The 13,723-nt window shown below is 30.7% G+C and overlaps 1 protein-coding gene across 1 annotated transcript; it reads right to left on the bottom strand.

Annotated features, from left to right (window-relative positions):
• Positions 1 to 11,261: 11,261 nt before the first annotated feature.
• Positions 11,262 to 12,996, bottom strand: LOC115978953 (CEN-like protein 2). The gene is made up of 4 exons (XM_031100917.1): positions 12,678 to 12,996; positions 12,525 to 12,586; positions 11,868 to 11,908; positions 11,262 to 11,635 (listed from the first exon to the last, which is right to left on the bottom strand). Exons 1-4 carry the CDS (start codon positions 12,918 to 12,920, stop codon positions 11,415 to 11,417), a joined length of 567 nt encoding a protein of 188 aa, XP_030956777.1. The 5' UTR covers positions 12,921 to 12,996; the 3' UTR covers positions 11,262 to 11,414.
• Between the last annotated feature and the right edge of the window lie 727 nt (positions 12,997 to 13,723).

Raw genomic sequence — 13,723 nt, 5'->3', positions numbered from 1 at the left:
ACAATTATTCAGTACCACCTTCATGATAATGTTTAACACATGCCTCAATCATATAATCTTTTCGCCTGTCCTACTCATTTACCTCAACACCTTTAATATACATATTCACGTGCACTGTGTGAGACTGGAGAGGGTTAGAGATAGATATAGATCAATTTTGAAACTAGTAGGTAGCTGAGAATAATCAATGTGAGGTTTTTGTATGAAGTGTTGGGTAAAGATGGCTTGACTAATTAATTCAATTACTTAAGTTAATTAATTAGGTTAAATTGCATGTATATCGTGGAGGCACCAACAAATCACTAATACTAAATGCAACAGAAATTAAATTAACACGGTAATTTATTGACAAATGGAGAAAAATTCTATTAAGGCAAAAACCTCACCGGGTGAATTTAAGATTACTATTCTCAAAAATCCACTAATCAATAATCAAGTGGTTACAAGTATAAGGAATCTTAACACTACCCTGGCCTATTCTAAAATACCAACCTACAGTTGAACTTTTATTCCAATACCCAATTAGACTTGATCTTGCAGTAACTTTTTTTCCTTTGTTGCACAAATCTCCAATCTGTGACTAACTCTTTTGCATGAATCTTAGTACATGATTAACTCCACAGCAACCCTTTGATTGTTGCAATTGATTTGCAACAGTTTCACATAAAAACACCAATAAAATCTTCAATACTGGTTCTAGAGAATTTGCTTGGTTACAAAACCCAAAGGTGTGCAAGAAATGCAGTAAAAAATCTTTCTTTTATAGGAGGAGGCTAGGGTTTCAAAAAGAAAACCTTATGAAACTTTCTAGGGTTTGAGTTTTTTTTTTTTTTTTTTTTCCACCTACTTATTTAAATAAGAGCTTAATGGTCCTTTTAAATAAGCTCTCCTATTCCAATTAGGTTTACACAAACTTTGGGCTTTCCTAGTCCTATATGGATTATGCAAATCCATAAACAAATAGCCTTTAGGAATCAAAACGTTGCATGCTATATTAGAAATCCTGTAAACTCGATAGATCAAGAGGTATCGAGACATGTATCGAGCTTTAATAAATCTCAATAGATCAACAGGTATTGAGGAGGTATCGGGACCTGCAGATTCAGCTTTTCTTAAGTAGTTCTTAAGTAATCTTCATGTCTTTAATGTAATTACTTGTACCAATCATCTTGAACCTACTTAGATTTACCCAAATACAGAAAAAGTGCATTTTGTCATAGAATATGCCAATTACATAAAAATATAAACCTAACATGAAGTAACCAACAAAATGTTCTACAAGATTACAAATACGTTCAATGTGGATTATGACTAATTTAAACTCAGTGGATGTGCAACCCACGACTAACTTTTTTTTTTTTTTTTTTTTTTTTTTGAGATTAGATAAGATATTTGTTTTAGGGTGATTATATTTTACTATCTACTCAAGATACCAATGAATTTCTTTCTAGCATATATAGGATTCAATCCAAATCCTTTATTTGATGTCAAGAGATTTCTCCATTGAGCTAACTAGTATCCACTTCAAACCACGACCTTACTCTCTCCACATTCTCTTACCAAAAGCCAGAAGGAATATTTAAAATATTTATTTTTTGGGAAATACTTTTCCTACAAATGATTCTTACATGATTTATTTTTCAGAGATATGTGTGACATATTACCTTTCACAGACAAACACGTCATGTGATTCTATAAGAATATTTTTGCAAGATTTATTTATTGAATTGCTATATATTCTTTTTCATGGGATGTTACAAAATGCAACTTTCATTTAATTGGAAATAATATATCATGGATGGTAAGCCAGAATAAAGTCTAGTCCATAGCAATTTTCTTTTTTCTTTTTCTTTTTTTGTTTCCTCCACTCAACCGATCCAAGGAAAAAAAAATTATATATATAATATGGTCCAACTAGTTTAAGGAATCTATTTTAAGGAAAATGGGGAAAAGGATATATGCCATACACAATGCATTTAATTTTTTAAAAACAGACCAAGGAAGGAGAAGCAAGGAGCTAGATTCAGAGGCTTTTCTAAATGATTACGAATCAGATGCACTGAAAATGAATTCAAATCATTTTCCACTACAAAAATTATTATATATGACCAAAATATTTGTTTAATTTTTGATTCAGCATATGTTGAATCGTTGATGCCTTCTAAAGTCACAATTTTTTTTGGAATTTTATGTCACTCATCAATTATTCAACATAATAATTCTATTGGAGATTTAACTCTTATTTTAATTTATTGACTTATTCTCATACATGCTTCCTCTCTTCCTCACATAATAATTATCTTGACAAACTAAAATGATCTGAATTTTTTTTTTTTTTAAAGAGAATTTTAACTTATGGCGTCTGCTGCTGATGATAGCTCTTTATCATCAGACCAAGATATCAATCAGTTTTTGGTGTAAATGGGGATTGAACCTCAGATCTCCTATACAACCATCAGAGACTTTACCAGTTGAGCTAACTGAAACTCACGATCTGAATGTTTTGTTGTGTTTGAAAAGGAACCTAAAATCTCAAGTATAGGTTATAGGTAAAGATTGCATTCAATGTAACTACCCACTCTAACAAAGTAATTAAGACTTTAGGGAGAATAATTAAGTTGCATATCCACCAATTTGTACTATTTATGCATTTTACCTAGCTTTTAATTTTTTTCTTAAACTTAGTTCTCCAAGAAGATTCATCTCTAAGTAAATGGCTATCCAAGAGTTAAGTCATTTTGGATATATACCACTATCAGTTCCTTTAAAATCCATTTAACCAATTTGTACTATTTCAACGAAATGCATTTTACCTAGCTTTTAATTTTTTTCTTAAACTTAGTTCTCCAAGAAGATTCATCTCTAAGTAAATGGCTATCCAAGAGTTAAGTCATTTTGGATATATACCACTATCAGTTCCTTTAAAACCTTTTTCCCTCTCCCCATGTGAGTGTGTTAAAAATACTTAATATTCTCAAAAAAAAACAGTAGGGTTATCCCACATTAAAAAATGAGTGTGAGTTAAAGAAGTTAAAGCATGTGCTGTATATCTAAGAGTTAGACCATTTTGGATATACACTAATATTAATTTCTTTAAGACTCTCTCTCCTCTCCCCATGGGTGTGTGTTAAAAATACTTAGTATTCTAAAAAAATAAAAATAAAAAGTAAATGGCTATCATATTATTGAAGAATTCTTGGAGATCTCAAAGTTTTTCTTTAAAATTTGTTTTACACTTTGGATCAGATAGAACCTTTCGAGCTTGATATATAGAATACATGTCCACTGATGCTGCTTTTTAAGAGTCAAGTTTTAAAATTTATGTTTGAGTGCCGAATCATGGTATATTGGCACTAATTCAGATGTGGGTGTTGGAAGGAAGGGATATAAATACTAATTTATAGTACTAAAGTAAGCCCTAAATAATTAACACATAAATATATTGAAGAAATAATTATCAATTTTGATAAATTATCATTCTTCTAAGTCCAAAACTCTCATTAATTAATATATAAAAGTTGTTTACTATCATTTATTATAACATATCACTGTCTTTTTTTTTATAACTTTCAAGCACTATCAGTCATTCATCTGTAATTTAAGCACTATCACTCATTCGTCCATAACATTAAATTTTCCTAATTAAGCTATTCATTTAAACAAAATAAAGAATTTAATATTTTGAAATCTCAATCAAACCTTGATCGGATAACAATATATCTTCTCAACCCAAAAAATAAATAAAAAATTAAAAAAATATAATAAAAACTTTGAATAAAAATTAAAAAGCTAAGCAAAAAAAATTAAATTAAATTAAATTAAATCTATATTCTGTATGCTACATGTCCATAAAGCCAAACTCAGAGTATTCATGAATCATAAGTTAATAAAATAAATTCCAATTGAACCAATAAAATTTTCAAGAATATGAATAAACCTAAACATAAAAGCATTAACAAATTTTACTATAAAAAATACCTTAGGCATATTCCTTTTAAAAACAAAAAAACAAATTTGGGTAGGCCAAACTCAACTTCCTAGGGGCTAACTGATTTTTTTTTTTTTTTTAGGGTAAGTTATATACTTATATATAACTAGACTCATCACACATACTTTGCACGTGCGATGAGACTCTTTTTTATTTATTTGTTTTTTTTTTGGTTTAGTGTTAGAATGTTTAAAAGTGATATATAAATAACCGAATGTATTTTTTTTTTTTTTTTTAAGAAAGTGGTAGCATAACGTGAAAATAATGTTTATAAATGAGATAGAGATAGTGTCCTAAGTTTTAGGCCAAATGGAGAAAATAAAGGAAAAAATCTGAAACTTAGGAATAGTAAATTATTCTTTTAATCAGTTTGTGTTATTTAATTTAAAATTATTTAACTATAAGATATGGGTGTTTTACAGAGTTTAAGAATTTGTGTAAGAATATTTTAGCACACAAAATGTTGAAACTCAAATTGAGAATCCTGTTATTAATAGTATAGATACATAAAAAGAATTAGCTTAAACGTGACTCTGCCACAGCAACCATCTTATGTTTATTGGGCATGACTTCAATCCTCTTCCACATTGTGTAAGTAATATTCTAAACCAATAAGTTTAGGTGCACAATTTTTTTGTGAAACAGTTGATATGTATTATTGCAAATGATACATTAATAATAATAATATGGTATGAAAGTTATGTTATTCTAATCACAATTTAAGATTATATTATAGAAGATGTTTCAAACGTTAGCTTCTTAGCCCACTATTCACCTCTATCCAATGTGTTCTTTTCTTTTGTTTTTTTTCACTTTTGCCCTGTAGCTATAGTGACATGCAAGTTTATGCATATATCCTAGCAGATCGATGAGGTAGTATCTCACATGATGTGAGTCCCACTGTTTCTCTCGTGGTTGAAGTTGGGAGGTGAATGTATGCGTCCAGGTGAAGCCATAAGTAGTAGTATGCGACACTTGGCAGAGATTAAGGGGGTGCCCAAAGCTTTGCTACTTCTCTTTTCGTTTCTGTTCTTTTACAGTGTTTCAATCGGTCCAATCCAGAAGTTCAATCCAATGTCCTTTTCTTTTCTTTTCTCTCAATATTGCCGACGGGAAATCCAATGTGTTTCTTCTTTTTGCTAAATAATTTGACGAAAATGGTAAAGCAGGAGACTAGCTAGCTCTTACGAGTAATGACAACCTGAAGGTAGCCTGTAACTCTCACGTATATTTGCTGTAAGACCAAGTAGAGATATGTTTCATTGACAATGAGTACACAATGTGGGGGCTGGGGGGGATCCATAGTCGTGTCCTTGAGCAGTTGGCACTTGGCACGACTACAGTAATTAGGGTGATAACTGAATTAAGTTTTTTTGTGAACAGATTGAGCTTGACTCAAGAAAAAAGTCTATTTATGTTTGTTTACATACTTAGTAATTTAGCCAAACTCAAACTTAAGTTTAAGTTCGATTACAAAACTGAAATTTAATTATGTATATATATAGAGAGAGAGAGAGAGAGATTAGATTGTGTCCTTTATTAAATAAGTTCATATAATGTTGACTTATTCCTTGTAATATAATTAACTGATAATAAAAATAATCCAATTCTTTCTTCATGAATCTAAGTTTTATAAGTTCATAAATAAAAATTATTTTATCTAATTTACTTAAATAATATAATTTAATTATTAATTATTAACATAGATTTGTAAAATGAATGAACAATTTTAATTACAGTATTTATTATATATGGAAAAAAAATAAGTTAATCAAGTAGCTCATAAACAAGCTCGAGCTTGTTTAACAAGAAAATAAATAAAACTTGAAAATGTAATTAATATAATTTGATATATAGCTCCAGGTTGACTCATGTTCAAATAATATCAATTTTTCTTTTCTTTTTTTCTTTTTAATTTATAAATTGTTAGAATGGGATATCAAACCTTTGAATTCAGTTTAAGGTATGAACTCTAGAATCTATTAGAATTTAAAAGAAGAGAAAACTCTAAAACAAAAAGAAGAAAAAAAATCACCATCTTTTTCCGTAAACACAAAACCACCCTGTTGAAGTTTTGAGTAAAACACTTACATGAATTATTGTTTTATGTATAAATCATTGAACATGTGTTAATACAAATAATGAGTTATTTATGTGTTGGTACATATTCTTGTTATTTCACATATGACAATATTTAGAGGGGTTAAGTGCTACACTCAAAATTTTCAAGGAGATTAATTAAGTGTTACATAATCCACTATTTACATATCAAACAATATCACAGGAGTTAAGTGTTATATTCAAAATATTAAGAGAGTTTGAATTTTAAGGAAAAACCATAGTGGGTTTTGTATCAATTCAAGGGAAAATTATAAGGGGTTTTGTATATTTTCCCAAGAAAATATTATAATGATATATAAATAACAATTTTTCCATTAAATTTAAGGGAAATTACCTAACCCCCCCCTTCCAAAAGTTTGACATTGATTTCCTATTAAACCTTCTATTTCTGTTCTCATAAATTAAGTACCCGTTTGATTTCAGCGTTTGTGCGTCTACGTTTTCGTTTTCGGTGTTTTCCTCTTCTTCTTTTTTTTTTGTTTTTTTTAAGCCCGCATTTGTTGACTTTTCCACGGTGAACAGTACACCCGTGCATTGTTCACAAACCCACAAATTCCACTTTTCAGTAACTTTTTCATTAAAAATTGGTCTCACAGTACTATTCACACATTTAAAAATTATTTTGTTACAGTGTTTTTGGTTTTCAGTTTTCAGTTTTAGCAAAATAAACTGAATCCAAACAGACCCTAAAACCCTATCATTGCTTTCTTATAGGTTTTAATATTTCAATCTCTTTGTTACTTCCCACTATTTTGGACTAGCAGAGGTATCTTTGTCAAACAAAGGGTATCTATCTTCCTCCCACCTCCTATATCTATAGTTGATTCTCTATTATGAGAGTTGGGTACTGTGGGACCCAAGAATGTGACCGAGGTCCAGTAATCATGGTTCTCACAGTCATAGTCACAATTGTTAATGCCAATATCACCCTTTCCATTCTAGCGCTTGAAACCTAGAGGTTGAAAATTTGGGTGTTGATTGTTTGTTAGATTTAATTTTGGTGAATAAATGAGGTTTATGGAGTGGATATGATGGATTTATTGCTTTTGATTTGGAATTGGCCGATCTAGTTCGCAATATTTTTGGTGCCTAAGATCTTGGAGGCTATATGAGATTGTATGAGGTTAGAGGAGAGTTAAAGAATATGAAATAACTATGGGCGTAACATGGAGCTGTCATTTTAATTTTTCATATAAAGGTAAGAAGGTGTTATACATCTACGATATTTGATCTTAACCTTACACTTTGAATATTCAATGACGCATAAATTTATTTACTATATAAAGAAAAATATAAAGGTAAGAAGGTGTTAAACATCTACGATATTTGATCTTAAGCTTACACTTTGAATATTCAATGATGCATAAATTTATTTACTAATCAAATATGCAATATTCATTCACAAGGAGTAAAAAATATATTATGGACAAAAGACATCACATAGTTATTCAAAACATACCAAGTTAGTAACAAAGTCAATAAAAATCAAATTCAAGACTTTTACTCAAACCTAAAAGATGTTTTAAATTTCATGAAATTAACTTAATATATGCATGAACATAATTAACACAATGAATGACTATGGAAAATGCATGGACATGTGAGATGCTTGAAAATTGATTTTTTTTTCAAATAAGATCCATTATTTTATGCGTAGCTTTCATTATTTCAGGTGAAATTTTGTCATTCATGTGAAAACTTATTGTTTTATGTGAAACATTTTAAGCTAATCCTAAAATGATGCATGCTCGATGTGATAAATTTCATGAGATGAGACTGAACATATTAGTACATGGTTAAGTTAATATGCATGAGATGATAAAAAAAAAGTTATGAATTCTTAATTAGAACATGACATGATGGATCATGAGTAGAAACTCCAAAGCATAAAACACATCACTATATTGCATGCATATACATGATTCTAAAACCCTAATTTTATGAATGAAACATGATTTAAACATGAACTAATCAAGAAAAAACTAATCATATAGAATTGAACACAAAATTCTGTGTAATACTTACATGATGTTTTAATATGCGAAACTCAAAATATTTTAATAGATAGCTTGAAAAATGAATCTAACGGAATAATAATAATATAAATTGAAATTAAGAATCTTTACCTAAATATGCATCCTATGTCATAAAAGGCTTGTGGCAGTCTTGATCATGAGCTTTTTTGCACACGCGGGGGAACAACTCCAATCACATATTCTTGATAAATCATAGTTCCTTGGACTTTGCTATCCTCTTCTCACAATTTCAAGCCTACTGATGTAGGGTAGTCATGCAGAAGCAAAATTCGTAACATGCAATAATTACAACTCTTTTACAAAATCGATGTTTTACAAGAATTCTAGCTAGAATAGTAGACAAAAGAATATATAATAGCCTTCAAAAGAAAATTTTATTACTAACCACTTCAAAAGAAGTGGTGATGTACATCACCACTTCTCTATAAAGAATATTAAAGAATATTTATAGGAAGATGTTTTCTCCTACTCATTTTAGAAAAAGAAATAACAAAATCCCACTTCTATACTAGAAAAAGGAAAATAACTTAACTAGGAAAAGAAAAAAAAATCATAATTCAACTAGAAAAAGGGGAAAAAAAAAACATGGAATAAAATCCTAATTCAACTAAACAAGGGAGGGAAATCTTAAATTAACTAGGAAGTGGAAACAACATAAAATATTAAAATTATTTTTTGCACAATCAACCAATTTGCATAAAAAATGTTGGTGACTCGACAGCTTCCTTCATTTGGTTAGCAACTTGGCATAAGAGAAGGGAAAATAAGTGAAAATTGAGGGAAAACTCATTCATCTAGGCCCATATTTATCTTCTAACAAAAATTGGGCAGAAATGGAGAGAAAATCAATTAAAAAAAATGTAGAACCGTAATGACAAACAAAATTTTGGTTTTACCCACATAAAGCTTTTACTCTTACTCTCTTTACTTTATATGAGGCATTTAAGGAAAAACACATTATCCTTTCAATGCTCTTCCATTTGCAAACTAAACAAAGGAAATATCAAATATATTCTTTTCTCTCCTCTTTCCCTCCCTACTTCTTAACATATTACATATTAGAGGGAAGCATTTTCTTTTCCCTTTCTTTGCTCTTACTCTTTTCTCTTTTTGTTCCTCCAACCAAAACACAGTGTAAAAGACCAAGTATTCAGTTCAACACATGAAGGAGAATGATTTCATGTAAAAGTTGATACTTGCTTGTGTTACTCGTGTTCACCATTTGATTTTTTTTCTTTTTCTTTTTTAATTTAAAAAATTGGAAATAAAAGCATGAAAAAAAAGGTGGGTTATTCTAGCAGTACAAACCAAAATTAAATAAATTTATCAAATTCAAGTCAAAGGACCTCATAACTATTATATCCTATGCAACAGTGGACTATTTCACCCATTCTCACTCTAATATTTCTTGCAAGTGTCTTTAGAATGTATTAGAATAGTTAAAACAACTGCCCAGCTTATATACAATATAGTTTCAAGTTTCTTTAGTTTCGACAGCTAGACAATCAATCGAGACTTTAACTTTCCGATCAACCTAACACTTGAGTCGGTATTGCATAATCAAGGACCATCTATAAATTGATTAATTAATGGTCTGTTTGGGATCTGTTTATTTTGCTAAAATTGAAAATTTTTTGCTGAAAGTACTGTAGATTAAGGTAAAAATTAGCTGAAATAATATAGTGGAACTTATAAATAATACCAAAAAGTGCAGTGAGACCCATGAATAGCAGCAAAAATAAGCTAAATAGTAAAATAAACTGGCTTTTTAATCTGTAGCCAAACGCACACTAAGAACTTGGCTTAAAATTGGTTAATCAGTGTTTTTCTAAAGTCTAAAATCTCAACAAATGGAAATAAAATCAAGGGTAAATTACAACAACTTACTCTGAGCTTTTGGATAATACCAAGCACATCCAAAGGTTTTTAAAAATGACCAATTTAGTCCTTAAACACTAACACCGTGTAATTCCGTTTGTTCACTCTCTCCCAAACAATTTTTCAGTCCATACTCTTCATTTCTTCATTCTCTCTTCTTCACCCAAAACATAAACCCTCTCTCTCAATCACTCTCAAGCTCAAACCAATATCCAAAGGACATACACGGCCATATATTTAAGAAATATTCAAAAAAGTCTCACTAAAGCAACGAATCCGTTTTCCAAAACCATACATAGTTTCATTTGGAAATTTTTTTATTGAATATTCAAAAAAACAAAAAACAAAAAACTCTCACATCAAATGATCAAACCAAGATCAATCCAATTAGTTCTAGCATCACACAAGACAATTAAACATGATCAACTCAACCAATCAATCATCAAACATCACACTTCAAACAGACCCAAATAATAAAAAAAAAAAAATTCAAAACAAAACTCAGACCCACAATGGTGAGAATTGTGTGATCACCCAACAATCGCCGTCCACCACAACATCACCTATCACTACCCACTCATCCTCCTCAAACCCAAATCAATTTTTTTAAAGAAAAAAACTCATACCCACTATAGAAATTTACATCGAATTGTGACCTTATAATTGTCGACCACCACGCATCGCGCCCCAGCAATCGTCGTTCACCATCTTCCCAGATCGCAACCTAACCACCATCCTCTTAGATCTAGACCCAGTCTCATAGATTTAAACAATGGTGTATGGTGTGAGTTTTAAGGGTAAGCCAGCTTTGAAACCGTTCCGGTGGCGGTGTTTGTTGGTCCTGTGTTGAGTCTAAAATCTTATGGGTTGAGCTTGGGCTTAAGGGAGAGATGGAGAAACTTTTATGGCGTGAAGGTAAGAGAGAATATAGAGAGAGAGCTAAGAATAGGGTAATCTAAAAAATGAAACAATTAGTTTAATAGATAGAGCACAAATGGCGTTAGTGTTTAAGGATCAAATTTATCATTTTTAAAAATTTTTGGATGTGTTTGGTATTACTACTCCAAACCGCAAAGTAGGTTAGTGTAATTTACCCTAAAATCAATTACCTATGATTCTAGGATTATTCTTCTATGACATTCGATTATTGCTTCATTTGTGTTAACATACAAACCATGATATATACAAGTCAAAAGCAATAAGATTGACAGAAAAGATATGCTCTTTCTGTTAGGTTTATTCCATTCCATATTGACAAGGTACAATATATAATTTTACAGACAGACTTTTAACAAAGACCCCAGTACTGCTTTATTAGCTAAAGTCATTAACTTCCTAGCTAGTACTTGCACGTAGTGGTACTGCTAATTAGCTGGTTTTTGTACCAGTTTTCAACGCCTTCTCGCAGCTGTCTCCCTTTGAGCATTGAAGAATACAGCAGCCACAGGGAGGCCAAGCTCATTTTCTTCTGCAAATTTTCTAGTACTAAAGCGATCCCTCGAAGAAGGAACAGTGATGACTGTCTCTCTGCGATTCTGCTTGAATAGGAGGAATACAAACCTGTGGATCCCTATGTTTGGCCTAGGCATTTCATAGTTCACCACTTCCCTTCCTGTTCATGGAATAAAACCCAAAAAAAAAAAAAAAAAAAAAAAAAAAAAAAGATAAATAGTTAGCATATCTCTCTCCCTGAAAAAGAAAATTTATCCTATGAAACCCGCTTATATAGCCCTTCTTTCAAAACATGTGGATCTCACAGGTGTGTTGAGACTTGCCACATGAGACGGGTGTCCATGGAACAATCCCATAAAATAATTTCTCCTGTGGATGATGATGAGACTTACCAAATGAAGCATCAGTTGTGCCTGGAATGTCTGTCACAATCCTGTAAGAGGATGAAATTCAAATGGTTTAAGGCAATGTACGTTACCTGCTAAATACATGACTATAACTTTCTTCCTTGAAATTTGTTTACATTTGACCAGCTTATGTGCTTAAAATTGAGTCAAAAAGTGACTTAAACAAAAAATTTGGCATGAAATTAGCTGGCCAAACGCATGCACTATCAGAAAATTATGTACTCTTCATCTCATATTTACCCAATAAATAAATAAATACTCCTGTCATAAATGAAAGTATAGTCCAGTTAAGTTTGGTAACTCATGCAGATGCTTACACCCCATGTATTTGTGCTAGAAGAACAAAGTCTTGGTTATTGTTCATTGGCTGCTTCTCTGGGGTTCTGTTTTCAGATTATGTTATATATGCTATGGTTTCATGAGTTATGTTTATGGAGTCCAGGTGGAGATTCTTATAGTGTAAAGGCAAAAGGATTTTTTTAATATAAAAAGTTGTACCAGCGCTCAAATTTCACTTTTGCAGAATTTTAGAGAGATGATTGGTAGACAATTATACCCTCAATTTTTTATATATTAAAAAATTAACACAAAATTGTTCTCTTTATTTCTCTGGTTGATAGTTTTCTAGGGTAAAGACCATACCAGTGTAAGTGCTCCCTCAGGTATGGATCACTTGGACCAGGAACATCTGGGTCTGTCATGATCTACAATAGGGAAATTCAATCAAAGCATGATAGTATATAGAGAGACCAAGAAAGAAAGAATATATATAGCTAGGCATAAAAATATATATACCAGGGTGAAAAAGGATCTCATATCGCCTCCATGAACCTCAACCTTAGGTTTCATTGTTACAGCCGAAGGAAAGAGCTCATGGCCATTATATACCTGCTTGAGGCTTTGGCCTTGACTAGAATTGGACTTGATATCCTTAACATTGGAGTTGTAAGTTACAGTCATTTTCACAGTGGGAGAGAAGGATTCTATAACATCTCCAATCACTCTTCCAACCACAAGAGGATCTGACACCTTTGCCATGAAAGAGAAGCTAGGGAAAGTTAAAGAGGACTTAAGGACTAATAGATACAATAAGCTGAAGATTTTTGTTTGAGAGTTTCTTGTGGGGCTTTGAAATGGAAGCCTCATATTTATAACGTTGAGAACCTATCATCAAGCTATATAGGATTCGTAGGAGCTAGCTATATAAATAAGGTTCATTTATATATATATATCACTCATAGGTTCTTAGCATTAATTAGTGGCTAATAATATAGGATCATTTGAACGGGGCAGCTCAAACATAGATTAATTACTTCATATTCTTTATCATGTGAAGGTTTTTTAGAGTAAATGGTTAATACTCTTAGGTGTGTTTGGCTAAGTTTGTTTTTTCTGATTTAGTGTCTGTTTGTCATATGTTTTTTCCTTTCTTTTTTAGTTTATTAACTTATTTTTAGTTTTTTAAAGTCTCACTTTTTAAATATAATTATACTTTAATCAAATAAATAAGTAATCAGTAAAAATTTTCATCAAAAAATGTATACACTTTTTTAATGTTATCTCACTTTTCCTTGAGTGTAACTATATTTTTAAACAAGTTAATAAAAAATAAATTTTAAAATTTTAAAAAAAAAAAAAAAAAAAAAAAAAAAACTCATCTAAAACTACTTTTAGTTTAAAAATGCAACATTAAAATAAAAGATAAGACAAATTAATAAAGAAAAGGAAAAACAAAAAAGCTTTCTGATCACAAATTTATTGAGCACAGGTGTCAAGTCATCACATTATGGTTAGAAATTTGAGCTCCAAATGACCCAGCAAGTGTCAATTGAAGGTAATAG

This window comes from Quercus lobata, chromosome 1, assembly GCF_001633185.2.
Source record: "Quercus lobata isolate SW786 chromosome 1, ValleyOak3.0 Primary Assembly, whole genome shotgun sequence".
Taxonomy (NCBI): domain Eukaryota; kingdom Viridiplantae; phylum Streptophyta; class Magnoliopsida; order Fagales; family Fagaceae; genus Quercus; species Quercus lobata.
This window is presented reverse-complemented; position numbering and strand designations above follow the sequence as displayed.